Source organism: Xenopus laevis, chromosome 1L (assembly GCF_017654675.1).
Source record: "Xenopus laevis strain J_2021 chromosome 1L, Xenopus_laevis_v10.1, whole genome shotgun sequence".
In the NCBI taxonomy this organism is placed as follows: domain Eukaryota; kingdom Metazoa; phylum Chordata; class Amphibia; order Anura; family Pipidae; genus Xenopus; species Xenopus laevis.
Window position 1 is genome coordinate 134,951,405 of NC_054371.1, and position 13,631 is coordinate 134,965,035.

The 13,631-nt window shown below is 35.1% G+C and overlaps 1 protein-coding gene across 12 annotated transcripts in view; it reads left to right on the forward strand.

The window, feature by feature from the left end:
- mpdz.L (multiple PDZ domain protein L homeolog) overlaps positions 1-13,631 on the forward strand; it is a 97,928-nt gene that overhangs the window by 17,285 nt on the left and 67,012 nt on the right. For all 12 annotated transcript variants that reach the window (XM_018257840.2, XM_041563854.1, XM_041563877.1 and 9 more), the window contains exons 3-10: positions 1,212-1,378; positions 3,832-4,053; positions 6,378-6,517; positions 8,148-8,361; positions 10,009-10,137; positions 11,270-11,479; positions 11,682-11,796; positions 13,338-13,426. In XM_018257840.2, coding sequence (XP_018113329.1) covers positions 1,212-1,378; positions 3,832-4,053; positions 6,378-6,517; positions 8,148-8,361; positions 10,009-10,137; positions 11,270-11,479; positions 11,682-11,796; positions 13,338-13,426 — 1,286 coding nt within the window. The remainder of the gene's footprint in view (positions 1-1,211; positions 1,379-3,831; positions 4,054-6,377; positions 6,518-8,147; positions 8,362-10,008; positions 10,138-11,269; positions 11,480-11,681; positions 11,797-13,337; positions 13,427-13,631) is intronic.

Below are 13,631 nucleotides of genomic sequence, written 5' to 3' on the forward strand. Positions count from 1 at the left end.
ACTGTCCATGCTTGTCTGTGATATTATCTAAAACAATATTTTCACTATTTATGGGATTTTATGCTCTTTCTCCTAGATACTTTTCTTTTTCAGAAAAATAAGATCATTCATATTATAAAACAAAATGCAATTCCTACGACATTTACTTATTTAAGAGCAAAGGTGTATGGATCATGTTGATCATGTTTAAGGGGCAGATTTATCATGGGTCGAATTGAAAATTTGAATTTGAATTTTCAATTTTTCTTATGGTCAAAACTGTCAAATTCAACTAGGGAGTTATCCAAATTCGATTCGAGTTTTAAAAAAAATGTAATTAAATTTTCGAAATTTATCATACTCTGGCCCTTTAAGAATTCGAGTTTGACTATTCACCACCTAAAACCTGCCGAATTTCTGTTTAAGTCAATGGGAGAGGTCCAGGGATTAATTTGGAGATGTTTGCAGCCTTCCTGACATTCAAGTTTTTTTCTGAGAAAAAACTTAAATCAAGTTTGATTGAATTCGATTTGAGTTGTCAGGTCATTTCAATTCACCCGAGTTGGAACAATTTGATTTTATTAATAAATTTCTATTGGTTGAATTTCGAATTTATGGAAGTTTAAAAAAAAAAACCTGAAACTGAATTTGAAATGCAACCCTTGATAAATGTGCCTCTAAATGTATGGTGCTGGAATTTTGTCAAACAACATGACTGTAGGTCGATACTTACTTTCCTGTTAAGTAACAACAAATTATATAGAGTAGTTCAGTGGGAGTGTTTGGCCTATCCAGTTTAGTCTTTTCATAAAAAATACAGCAGTCATCTTAGGTAACTTAGTGGCATGAATGATTTAAAATCTGGCAAGTCTCCCCCTCCCCCTCCTTTTACTAAGAAAGTTAGTTATTTTTCATGCTCTAGATTAGATTAATCCTTTCCTTAATGCGCAGTGCTTCATGTAAAACTCAAATTGTTCATACTTACTTAAATTTTGCATCCCCTAATTCAAATTTTTCCTACATTTTGCTGTTATTTTTTTCTTTTTGTGGTCATACCAATATGTGATTCATAATGCATTTCCCTTATTTTACGTTGTTTTTTTCTGGTCCTGTGAAAAACATAAAATGGTGGTTCTACTGTATTTTTGTTTGACATTTTTTGCTAACTGATCTATGAATAAACCCTTGCACCCCTCATTTTGCAATAATATGCCATTTTCTTTGAATCATAGATAATCATCGAGCCTTACAGGCTGTTGAGCGATTGCAGGCAAAAGTACGAGAGCGAGGGGACGTTGCTAATGAAGAAAAGCTGTGTTTGTTGAAATCTGTGTTGCAAAGCCCTCTTTTTAATCAAATTTTCAGTCTACAGACATCATTGCAGCATCTGAGAGAGCAGGTACAGACTATAAGGGAAAGTGGCAGTATGAAGTAGCATTTTACTGTTGAGCATGTTTCTGTTTGGGGGCACAACACATCACTTTCTGTGAGATTTATGTAGTTAAGTGATATCAGAAAATATGTTTGGTTTTTTCAAACTTAATCTACAAGATTTGGCACAGGTGCAAATTTATTTCCTAGGTCTGATGTAATAACATGCACTTTATCCTTCTTTGACTTTAAGGGTTCCTATATAAACTTAATAGACACATACAATCCAGAAATCAACATTCTGCTTAATAATTTAAAAACGGATGCAGTCTACCATCCTGTATATAATTAACTTGCTAATTATACAGGATGTGTCTTAATTAGTCAGATTCTTAAAATGTTACTAATGGAGATTGCCCATAAGTGGAAATCCAAGTGCTGAAGCTAAACAAAAAAAAAAAAAAAACCAAGGCATTCTCTGACAATCCTGAATATGAGCTCAAAGTAGAGGGTAAAAACTACTTTCAAATGGTTTTGTGTTGATTATTTACAGGGTTAAAATTCCATGGAAATCAGGTGGTTTCTGACCTCTGATGAGCATAGCTGTGGTCTTGAAGAATTTTAATTGTTTGTGTGGGCTGAGGCCATAGTTCGCATTCCATTCCAGAACTATCTCAACTCCTAATCAGTGTGATGCTAAATGTTCACTAAGAACTTTAAAGGAGGCCACCACCCAAAAACTGTTTGTTTTGTTTTTTTGCATTAAATTAATATTTTTTATGTTACATTGATATTGATTTATAAATGTTGTTGCAGATAAAATGTTTGTCAGTGTTTTATTTATTTATTTTTATATTATTTTTCTCTTCTCATGGTCTTATCTGGTAAACTAATTAAGAGAAGTCAATTCTCCACAAGGCGTTTTAAAGGGGTTGTTCGCCTTAAAGATACATATTAGTATGATGTAGAGATTGATATTATGAGACAATTCGCAATTGGTTTTAATTTTTTATTATTTATGGTTTTTGAGTTATATAGTTTTTTTTTTATTCAGCAGCTCTCCCGTTTGCAATTTTAGCAGTCTGGTTGCTAGTGTCCAAATTACCCTAGCAACCATGCATTGATTTGAAGAAGAGACTGAAATATGAATAGGAGAACGTCTGAATAGAAAGATACATTTGTAGCCTTGAAAGCTGGAAAGAGTCAGAAGAAAAAGGCAAATAATCAAAAAATTATAGAAAATAAAAAATTCAGACCAATTGCAAAGTTGTTTAGAATTAGACATTCTATAACATATTACAAGTTAAAGTAAAGGTGAACTACCCCATTAATCAGCCAGCTTGCAATATTATTTAAGGAGAGTCAGGAGGAGAAAAAAATGTTAACAGACAGTTACTGATTTTAATAGCATTTATAGATCCATGTTACTTTAAAAATATTGAAATTATTATTATTGTATATTGGAAGGTTTTAAGTGGTGGACCATTTTACAGCCTCTTTGCTTTCTGTCTCTGCATGCTGTATAATATATTTTGTCACAAATAGTTTATTAGTAAAATTAAAATGTCCCTTAAAGAAGAAGGAAAGGCTTGGTGCACTTGGGGGTGCCAAATGTTAGGCACCCCCAAGTGATTGTTGAAACCCCGGACCGGTGCTCCTATCAGCAGAAAACCAGTACTTAGTGCGACTGCGCATGCACAGTAGAACAAGAAGCCGAATCTGTGGTGTTTATTGGTATAACCCCGGGCAGGTGCAGTTTTCTGCTGATAGGAGCACCGGCCCAGGGTTTCAGGTAAGTCAATACAATCACTTGGGGGTGTCTAACATTTGGCACCCCCAAGTGTACAATGCCTTTCCTTCTCCTTTATACATTTATTATTGTTATTACATGGTATTAATAATGATTGAGAAACAAAATATAATTGGAGTAGCCTGCTGGCCGTAGAAAATATTTTCTGTATAAATAACATACTGTTTGCAGTTCATGAGAATCAAGATTATAATACTGCAGAATTCCTGTTCATGAGCGCACAAAGAATTTTGTACTCCTCTGTACTGGGCAAAATCTATCCCATGTGCATTGTGAAAGGCAGATCCCATACATGCCAGTTACTGCACACACAGTAGATAGCTTACTGTATCACCATTAAAACTATGCATGTGATGGGTCTAAAGGAAATTAGGGTGTCTGACTTTTTCAGATTCACATTACAATATTCACTTGTGCGGCTGTGAAGAATTTGTAATGCATTGTTGCTACCAGTGTCCCCCCTCCCCCTTCACAAACCATTCACTAGAAGCAGAGGAAAACTGATTGATTATACTGTATATAACATGTATATCTATATACTACACCTTTTTCAAGAACCAATTTTTTTAATTTAAAAGAAAATGTGGATTCATTTATCGAAATATAAGTAGGATTTGATCATGCACCCCTAAATTAAGTGATATTAAAAATTTTATTCTACAATTTTGTAGGTACACGTGACCCCTCCCTTATCAACAGTATCAGAATTTGCGCAAGTATCTTCATATGGATCCTCCACTTTTTCTACACTTCAGAATGAATCTTATACGGTGGCCCAACAAAATGGCAGCCCAATTAACTCATCAGAAACCACAACTAGATCCATGTCTCCACAAATTAATGGTAAACTTGGTATTGAAAATTTGGACCAAATCATCAAACAAATGGCACAGGTAAATGTATATATCTACAGTCATAACTATTAGTAAACAGTAATTGTGTTTAATGCGTATTGCAACTGTTAGAACAGGTTAGTGCAGTGATATGTTTTGCAACACTACCACATTGACTTATTTAAGGTGCATGAACTTCCAGAAATAAATCTAAATGTTTTGCGTTTTTTTGTTGTTGTTGTTTTTTCATACAGACATACCTGGTTTCACAGATTGAAAGGAAACCATGATAAGGAGCATTCCACCCCCTCCTTAGGCTCCCTCACCTTGTTCCATTGTGAGATTATAGATTGCAGGACTTTCCCTCTGCTTTCCGTAGTGTGTGGTGCACAGGTTCTATGGAAGGCAGAGGGACTTCAAGACCTGCAATCCACCACTTCACAATGAAACAAATATGAGAGAGAAGCTGCATTACACTTTCATCCTAAAGGTGGCCATAGATGTAACTATTACAATCTTTCTTGGAAAAGATCTTTCCAAGAAAGATCGTTTGTTTCAATACACACGTGTAGAGCTGAATCGTCCAATATACAGGTAGAAACAATAGAATTCTACCTATATCTGAGGATTCAACACTAACAATGGCCGATGTTTGGGTGCCTTCAAAGGCACCTGATCAAAATTTTCCATCCAGCCCGATCGACGAGCCGACCGATATCCAGGTTTTTTTTTTTATATATTTAGGATGTTTTGTTTTGGTAAATTAGGGTATGCGGGGGATACTGTGTGTTGACATTAATGGAAACACTGAGACAATTTTAGGAAATTTCATAAAATCTGCTAAATTCAGCATAGCTTTGCAGTTTGATAGGTTACAGTAGACAAATTTACAGATTTTGGATTTGGCAGAATGTGTACTTTCAAAAAAATATATAGGTTTCTAGGGTACTTCTAGGATACTTCATTTTTTTTGGAGTCACAACACAAAATGCACACAGGGAGCATGTTTTGCAGCAGCCATATTCAGTTCCTTAAGAAAAAGGTTTATCACGTGAAATCTCATGAACGAGATTCAATTTGAGATGCAATTCAATTAATAAAAACCTTATCTCACGGTTTATCTCGTAAAAACTTTATTGAAGCTTATAGGAAAAAACTGAAACTGAATTTGGAGAACTTTTTTCTCCTTGAATTGAATCTCGTCCATGAGTTCATGTGATAAATAATGTAATAACTTTTTCTCATTGAATTGAATCTGGCCGAATGTGAGTGATAAGATGCTGTAAAATGCAAGCTTTGAGGTGATTTTTCAGAATTTTCAGAAAACATTAATTTTGATAAATTTTTGCTAAGCATTGCACTTCGGTAGTTTTAGGTAGAATTTGCTCTCTTTGGGTTTATCTAAATATGTACTTTCCAAAAATATATGGTTTCCTAGGGTAAACCTACTGATAGTAGATTGTTTTTGCCTTGCATTGTAAAGTATGGAGATTTCTGGATTTCATGAATTTGGCAGTGTACTGCAGGGAGTTTTCCATAAAACTTTACATAATCTAGAATCGGTACATTTGGGAAGTTGTTACCTACTGTTTGCTGAGAAGCCCATGTACTGCCAGGGCAGCCATCGGGGTGGGGACAGGGGGGAGAGTTTTAGGGGGCCCTGAGGGTAAGGGGGGTCCGGCCATGCCACACTTACTTGATTAGCCGGGCCCCCCATCTTTCTGAGAGCTGCTGACTTTGGGAAGGCATGGACGTTTAAGGGGCCCTGGCCATCAATTTTCTCATAATGTGGGGAGGGGCTGGCTGGCCACCAATTTTTTTTTCTTATGTGGGGTCCTAGCCACCAATATTTTTTTTGCTTTTTTACTGTGAGATGGGGGCGGACCTGTGGACCATTTATATGACATTTTTGTATTTACAGTATCAAATGGTGAATAGAAAGTGGGTGAGTTTTTCTGTGGTAAACTCTCTCACATGTTATGATAAATCTGCCTGTTAATGTCTCCTGCAGGAAATGCCCTAAAAGAAGGAGCACATCATTTTGAAAAACATTTATTTTTAGGGTTTAGTTCTCTTTTAACGCTTTGTTTTTTACTGTAATTGTACTACTGCTTCATAAAGCCTGTTTAACATGCCAACATATGTCAATTCACAATTACTTTTTAATATTTTTTCTGTGTAGTAAGTATAGACCTGTTTATCATTAGTTGCTACCAGTAGTCAAGTCATTTTGCAATTTTATATTTCAAATGGTTAGTTTACATGTGGCAACTTTTTATAAAGAATTTATTTATATCCTGTGGTAAGAATACAGAAATATAAGAGATGTTAACTGAGTGAACAAGATTTTTGTTAATGCAAGATATGTTTTATATTTCTTACAGGGCCGTTACATAGAAACCATGGATTTACTCAAGCCTCAGAGTGGTAGCCTTGGATTCAGTGTGGTGGGGCTAAAAAGTGAAAACCGAGGTGAACTCGGGATATTTGTTCAAGACATTCAGGAAGACAGTGTTGCACATAGGTATTAATAGTTTTTATCATTGTTTCCACCACTCCTATGTAACTGACATGGAGAGGATCTTTGGGTTGCTGAAGTTGAAATAAGGCTCCTCGCTATTTTTCCTTGCCTACATGATGAGAGTGATTTTAAAAATGTACCTTTTAAATACAATATTTAAATCATACCAGTCACAAATATAATCAAATTAACTTTTTTTTTTATTTATTGTATTGGTGTTTATTGCTTAGTTGCCGTAAATATGTTTTTTTCACACCTTCCTAACTTAGTAGAATTTAGTAAATAAACAAATAAATAAATAAATAATCAGTAATGTTTGCTCTGGTACCCTCAGTATGTTAAGCAATATGTTAAGCAAATACAGATTCAGGATCAGAACAGAACTGTCGCTGATTCAAAGATATAAAAAGTGGATTTTAACAAAACTGAAAAAAATGTGTCACATTGCATTTCATGCTGAGAGGCAGATAGGATGGAAACATGGTATTTAGAATGACATACTTACTTTCACATAGCTGTGTGTTGCTTCTGGAGTATCTGCCTACTTTAGCCAATAATACAGTATAGTTGTCCGCAAGATCTTGAGGAGGTAAAATATGACAGGAAATAATAATATAAATATGGTTAAACCTTTTTAGACAAAGGAAATACACTCCAACAGGTCCCTAAATGTGTGATGAGCCTTTTGTTGGTGTTAACCTGTACACTGGCTAAGCAAACTTCTGTTCAGAATCTAGGTAATAACTAGTTTCTGGAGCATCAAATAACTTACATGTCATTGCTTCATTCTTCTTGTCTCTGTTGATCTACGATATATTGGATTTAGCACTGTTCAGACGTGCAACAGTACTGGGGAAACCGTGTAGATTATTCCATAAGGAGCCACACACAAACATGCACACATACAGGTGTTAACCTCTGCATGTAGACTCTCCTGCTTTTGGTCGTTTGCCAGACAACATTTGGCATTGCACAGACAAGAGCAACCTGAATGTAGAATCTAAATTACTAGCTGTCTGCAGGCATGTCGATTTTTAATCATCTGGGTTGCACAGTTACTTTAGGTAAGCCGATAAATGGGAACTTGCGATACATATTATGTGTCAATTTTTTACCACAAGTACAGTGTACAATTTCAGATGCATGAGGTACAGTTAGTTGCATCAATAACTTACCCCTATTGTTTTCTAATGTTATATATCCAATAGCTTTTCTTCATTTGCTCTTCATTTTTTTTTTTTTGTAAGTTAAGGGGAGTTCCACACTAATTTTTAAATAAGAAATTGCCTGATGTTTTTCTGAGCATCTATTTAATTTACATTAAACCACTTTTCATTGATTGTAAAGTTATTTGTCAATGTAATTGCTATGGAAATCAGCCCTTTGCTGTCCTCTCCACTGTTCGTACTGACGTCATGTGCCATTGAAAGCATATATCGGTTGTCTGCCAAGATTTCTATTACAACAATGCTTGAATATTTTGTAATCCCAGTTATTGGGAATGAGACAATTTTCATAAAAAATATATTGAAACTGCTTAACAGTAAGTGCTATTCAGTTAGTTATGACTATGGAAGAAACATTCTCAAGTACACTGCAGCCTGCTGTTCACAGTCTAACTTCTTTATTGTAGGGATGGTAGATTAAAAGAAGCAGACCAGATCCTGTCTATTAATGGTCAACCTCTTGATCAAACAATTACACATCATCAAGCAATTGGCATCTTACAAAAAGCAAAAGAGCAAGTGCAACTAGTGATTGCTAGAGGACCATTACAACAGCTTATCGGCCCTGGCATATCCCGTTCACCATCGGAGGCAAGCACAGTTTCTGCTCTTTCCAGTCCTGTAAGTACTGAAATCCTCAACACATTTCTTTCTATTTGTGCTGCTCAATGGTTCTATTTTTTTTGTAGTTGAAATGTAAGGATTTGGTCGAAATGTAAAAAACATTAAGGGGTAGATTTATCAAAATGTGAGATTAGAGAAAAACTTGCCTGCTTTCTATTCATTCCTATGGGATTTTTAGAAGTGTATTTATTATATGGTGAACCCAAACTTTCACTCATTGATGAATATGATTCTAAAAATCCCAGAGGAATAAATAGAAAGTGGTAAGTTTTTGATAAATCTCACATTTTGATAAATATGCCCCTTAAACTTTAGATATCAAACTTGAGACAATTAAAGCAGAACTAAACTTACCAAAGAATTATGATAGGAATGCTGCACATTATGTTTTGGGGTTTTGTACCAGCCCAAGACCACAGCAGTCCTGTGCTGATTTAAAGAACAAAACATCAGTCTATGTGTGGAGCTAAAAATGAATCTGTATGTACGTGGTGCTCTATTTGGTTCTTCTGCCAGTCATAGAAGAAATATACAAATATTACTAAATATCTTCAAATTGCACTCACAGTACTCCGCAATGTGCAATCACTGTAAGGTTTTATTGAGACCTCAGCAAATGTTGTAATGCCCCAAAATGTTTGTTGAGGTCTCAATAAAACTTCACAATGATTCCTGAGCATGATCAGTGACACACTCCTAACAAAATCCAAGATGGGGACAACTTTGAAGGCATGGATCATCACTGTTCTAGAGATGCTAAACTTTTAGGTGTGTGTAGTAAGTTCAGTACAGGTATATAAATATGGAATTTGCAGCCATATTTGTTTTTAGGACTTCATTCTGTTTTAAATCTGTTTAATTCTGTTTTAATTGAAGCGACACATTTTAGCAAGCAATCTGACTCTTATTCCTTTGATCTGTTTTCGCTGTTTAGATTCTTCTAATTTGCTTATAAATTATTTGCTCCATCTTTAAACAAGAGAGCTTGGGGTTTCAGAATGTCTGTAAACTTCAGGGATATTACTGACATATGGGTGTTTCTGTGCAGTTTAAAATTATTTGAAATTGAAAAGAGAAAAATTGGCCACTACAATATTTTTTTTCTAATTTGATTTCAAGGATGAAAAGGCTAAAAATGTTAATAAAAAAAAAGCAGCGTGAAATTATTTATGCCAAAAACCTGTGTCAAAGGCAATATAAAATATATTTATTTTATATGTTTATTTACAAAGCCCCTGTATATCTTTACATAAACTTGATTTTTTTGTATAATGTTCAATGAAATCATTAAAAAGAATTGATGTGTTTATAAAGGTTTACACTGCCCGGATGCTGTAATTGAAGCCATTATGGAACCTTAGACATTTAAGGCAATGGAAGAGTGTCAGTAAACAAGAACACATTTTCATAATAATTAGTGTAAAATGCAACAATGGTGATTTTTTTCACAAACTGGCCTACAACTAAAATGAATGCACCGTTATGCAAAATTTTATTTGCGATTTATATTTTTACATAGCTTTATACTGTAAGTAGGCCTGCATCATGTCTAATGTCATTGCAGTATTAATTATTTTGTAAGTGGTAGGCCTAAAATAGACTAATACTTCTGTTTTTGTAATATTATTTAATGTGCTTTGTTAGATGCACTGGCAGCATGTAGAGACTGTAGAACTGGTGAATGATGGGTCAGGTCTTGGTTTTGGAATTGTTGGAGCAAAATCAACTGGAGTAATCGTGAAAACCATTGTGTCAGGAGGAGTTGCAGACCAGGTTGGTTAACTGTCTTTATTTAGTTGGCAATTGTTGCCACTACACTAGTGTTACAAAAGCAATCATACCCTTTCATTAAGATTTCAAGAATGTTCATGCAGTGTCTTTAGTACCAGATCCAGAAACTTACCATCATTTCTGCCATCATGATGTCTTATTGTCAGTATTATGGTCTCACATTCTCACATTTCCATTAGGGGCTCTAGCTGCATATCATACCTTGATTTTGTAGCTTCTTTTTGTATTTATCTAATGGAAATATGAAGAGCATAAATTCTATATCTGTATTTCTGCCTGCAGTATTTTGCCATGGTCGCAGGCTGGGTGACCTCAGCCTTTCCTATAGTCTTCTTATTGTATTATTATCCAAAATTCCAGAGGGACCTAATGACCATATGTTTTGCTATAATTGGGCATGTATGCAATATAAAATAATGTAATCCTCGGTTCTATAGCAAAAAATTGTTACAGATGCTAAATGATGTCCTAAATGTATTCATATGCATTTCACCCATGTTGAGGCCCTACCTTTAACTCAAGTGTCAGAAGAAGTCAGTCTATTTGCTTAAAATATTTTTTGCGAGAAGCCTGTAGGACTGCGCTCTGTATTTGCAGAAGAGCACAGTCTTACCAGCTTCAAAATTCTATTATGATGATTGAAATGGGAACAGAATGGCTTGCTTGGGAAAAAAAGGGAGGTGCAAAAAAAGGGAGGTTCTTCCTGGACAAAACTCCCTGAGGTGAACAATGTTCTTGTTTTAATGTCTCTTCATGAACGTATTGCTCATTATTATTAGCAATGTATTGATTATCACCTGATGAAAGAGTTTTGTGTGTTACATTTTCATGGGTGCATAAATATAGAAACCGATAAAGGGCGAGAGAAGATAGGATAAACAAAGGAGTTTCACCAAGTTTGTTTGTAGAACTATAAGTGTTTGTAGGATAAGCATTCCTGTGTACTAGGAGTAATTAAACTGAATATCCTTGTGGTTAGTATTCTTTTAATGGCTGTTGTTTAGTGATTGCAGATGCTTACAATGAAAAAAATGTTTTAAATAAAGACATTTGTTCACATTTCTCACTTATTTTTTTCATAGTTTCACTGTTAATAGCAGTATTTCATTTTTAGAATGGCAGGCTCTGCAGTGGAGATCACATACTGAAAATTGGAGAAACCGACCTTGCCGGAATGAGCAGTGAACAGGTGGCACAGGTATTAAGGCAATGCGGAAAACGGGTAAAGCTTGTTATTGCAAGAGGCCCATTGGAAGATGCCTCTACAGGAGTCTCTGTTGGAGTTCAGATACCTCCTGCACTACCATCTGTACATGAAACTCAAGTAAGTAAGGGGTTTCCCATTGTTTGTTTTCTACTTGTTCTGTTGTAGTAAAATAAAAGTAATAAAATATATTGTTGAATGCAGACTTGTACAATAGAACTGTATTTCAGTCTGTATTCTCTTGTACTAAACACAATTAGCTGGATGAGTTAAGAGGTTTTCACCTCCATATTAATGGTTCTACATTCTTGTATTCTGAAAGGTGTGTGAGGGAGAAATGAAAGATGCGGATGGTGAAGCTTTCGATGTTAAACTGACAAAAAATGCTCAGGGTTTGGGCATAACTATTGCTGGATATGTTGGTGACAAGGGTTCTGGTAAGGATAATATGATCATTATATATAAAAATTAACCCTCAAAAAATATATATATATGTCTGATTGTCAGCAGAGTTACATAATTAAATTGGGTTGAAAAAAGACAAAGTCCATAAAGTTCAAATGAAAACCCAGCATCCATACACACACCCCTCCCTACATATATATAGCACCCAGGCACCAAACACTTTTCTTACGAGTAGTGCCGGCCCAACATGGATGCTATGGGGCAGATGTATTAAGGGTCGAATATCGATATTCGACTGGCGAATTAAAATCCTTCGAATATCGAAGTCAAAGGATTTTGCGCAATTCGTTTGATCGAAGGAATAATCGTTCGATCGAACGATTAAATCCTTTGAATCGAACGATTCAAAGGATTTTAATCCATCGATCGAAGGATTATCCTTCGATCAGAAAAAACTTGGAAAGCCTATGGGGACCTTCCCCATAGGCTAACATTGACTTCGGTAGCTTTTAGGTGGCGAACTAGGGAGTCGAAGTTTTTTCTTAAAGAGACAGTACTTCGACTATCGAATGGTCGAATAGTCGAACGATTTTTAGTTTGATTCGAAGTCGAAGTAGCTAAAAAAAACATTTGAAAATCGAACTATTTTTCCTGTATTCCTTCACTCGAACTTAGTGAATGGGCGCCTTAATATGTATATGCAGGGATTGACAGCACTCCAAGGAAATACATCAAGTCAATCGTTCAAATGAAAGTGGAGATTTATTGGTGATCCAACGTTTTGGCTCCGCACAGGAGCCTTCGTCTTTCCCTGACGAAGGCTCCTGTGCGGAGCCGAAACGTTGGTTCAAAACAATAATATTACAACCAAAAAAGAAACCGCACCAAACGGTACTTTGTATAGTGTCAATATATCAAAATTTTATTTTCAATGTTTTTGCTCTACTTTTTGAGCCGTCTTTTATTCCTGAAGATGGCTCAAAAAGTAGAACCGAAACGTTGAAAATAAATTTTTGATATTTTGACACTATACAAAGTCCTGTTTGGTGCAGTTTCTTTTTTTTTGGTTATCTAATCGCCGTGTGCACCGGTCCTAAATTGACATTTATATATATTGACACTATACAAAGTCCTGTTTAGTGCGGTTTCTTTTTTGGTTGTATATAAGTTTTGCTGAGAGAGGGATAGTGTCTTGATTATGTCAAAAATGGCACTGAATTTAGAATTTTATATTTAGAAAGTTTCTTATTTTCATGGGATGACGACTGTTACATTTTTTTGAGTCTGGGGAAACTCAGATTACTTTTTTAAGTAAAAAAAGTTCTCAGAATTAGGTGTAGAATTATTTACAATGTAAAAACATTGAATATACAGTCAATTTATATAGTGGTGTATTTTCTTTTATACTCCACCCAATTGTCATGTTAGCAAATGTTTTTATATGGATTTTATCATATCGAGATTTACTGTTCGAATGTACTGTTTAGCTAGCAGACTAGTCTGATTGTCAGCAATTTCTATTATTTGCCCAACTCAGACTTGTATTAAGACATTCTCTGTTTACCATTGTCAGAACCTTCAGGAATTTTTGTAAAGAGCATTACCAAAGGCAGTGCTGTTGAGCAGGATGGAAGAATTCAAGTTGGAGATCAGATAATTGTTGTAAGTTGGCTTAAGTTTATACTGTTACCCCTTATAGAGATGGTTCATCTATGTTAACTTTTAGTATGTTATAGAATGGCTAATTCTAAGCAATTTTCCAACTCACCTTTTTCTTCTGACTTTCCAGCTTTCAAATGGGTGTCACTGACCCCTTTAAAAATATTACTTTGTAAGTCTACAAATGTATTGTTATTGCTACATTTTA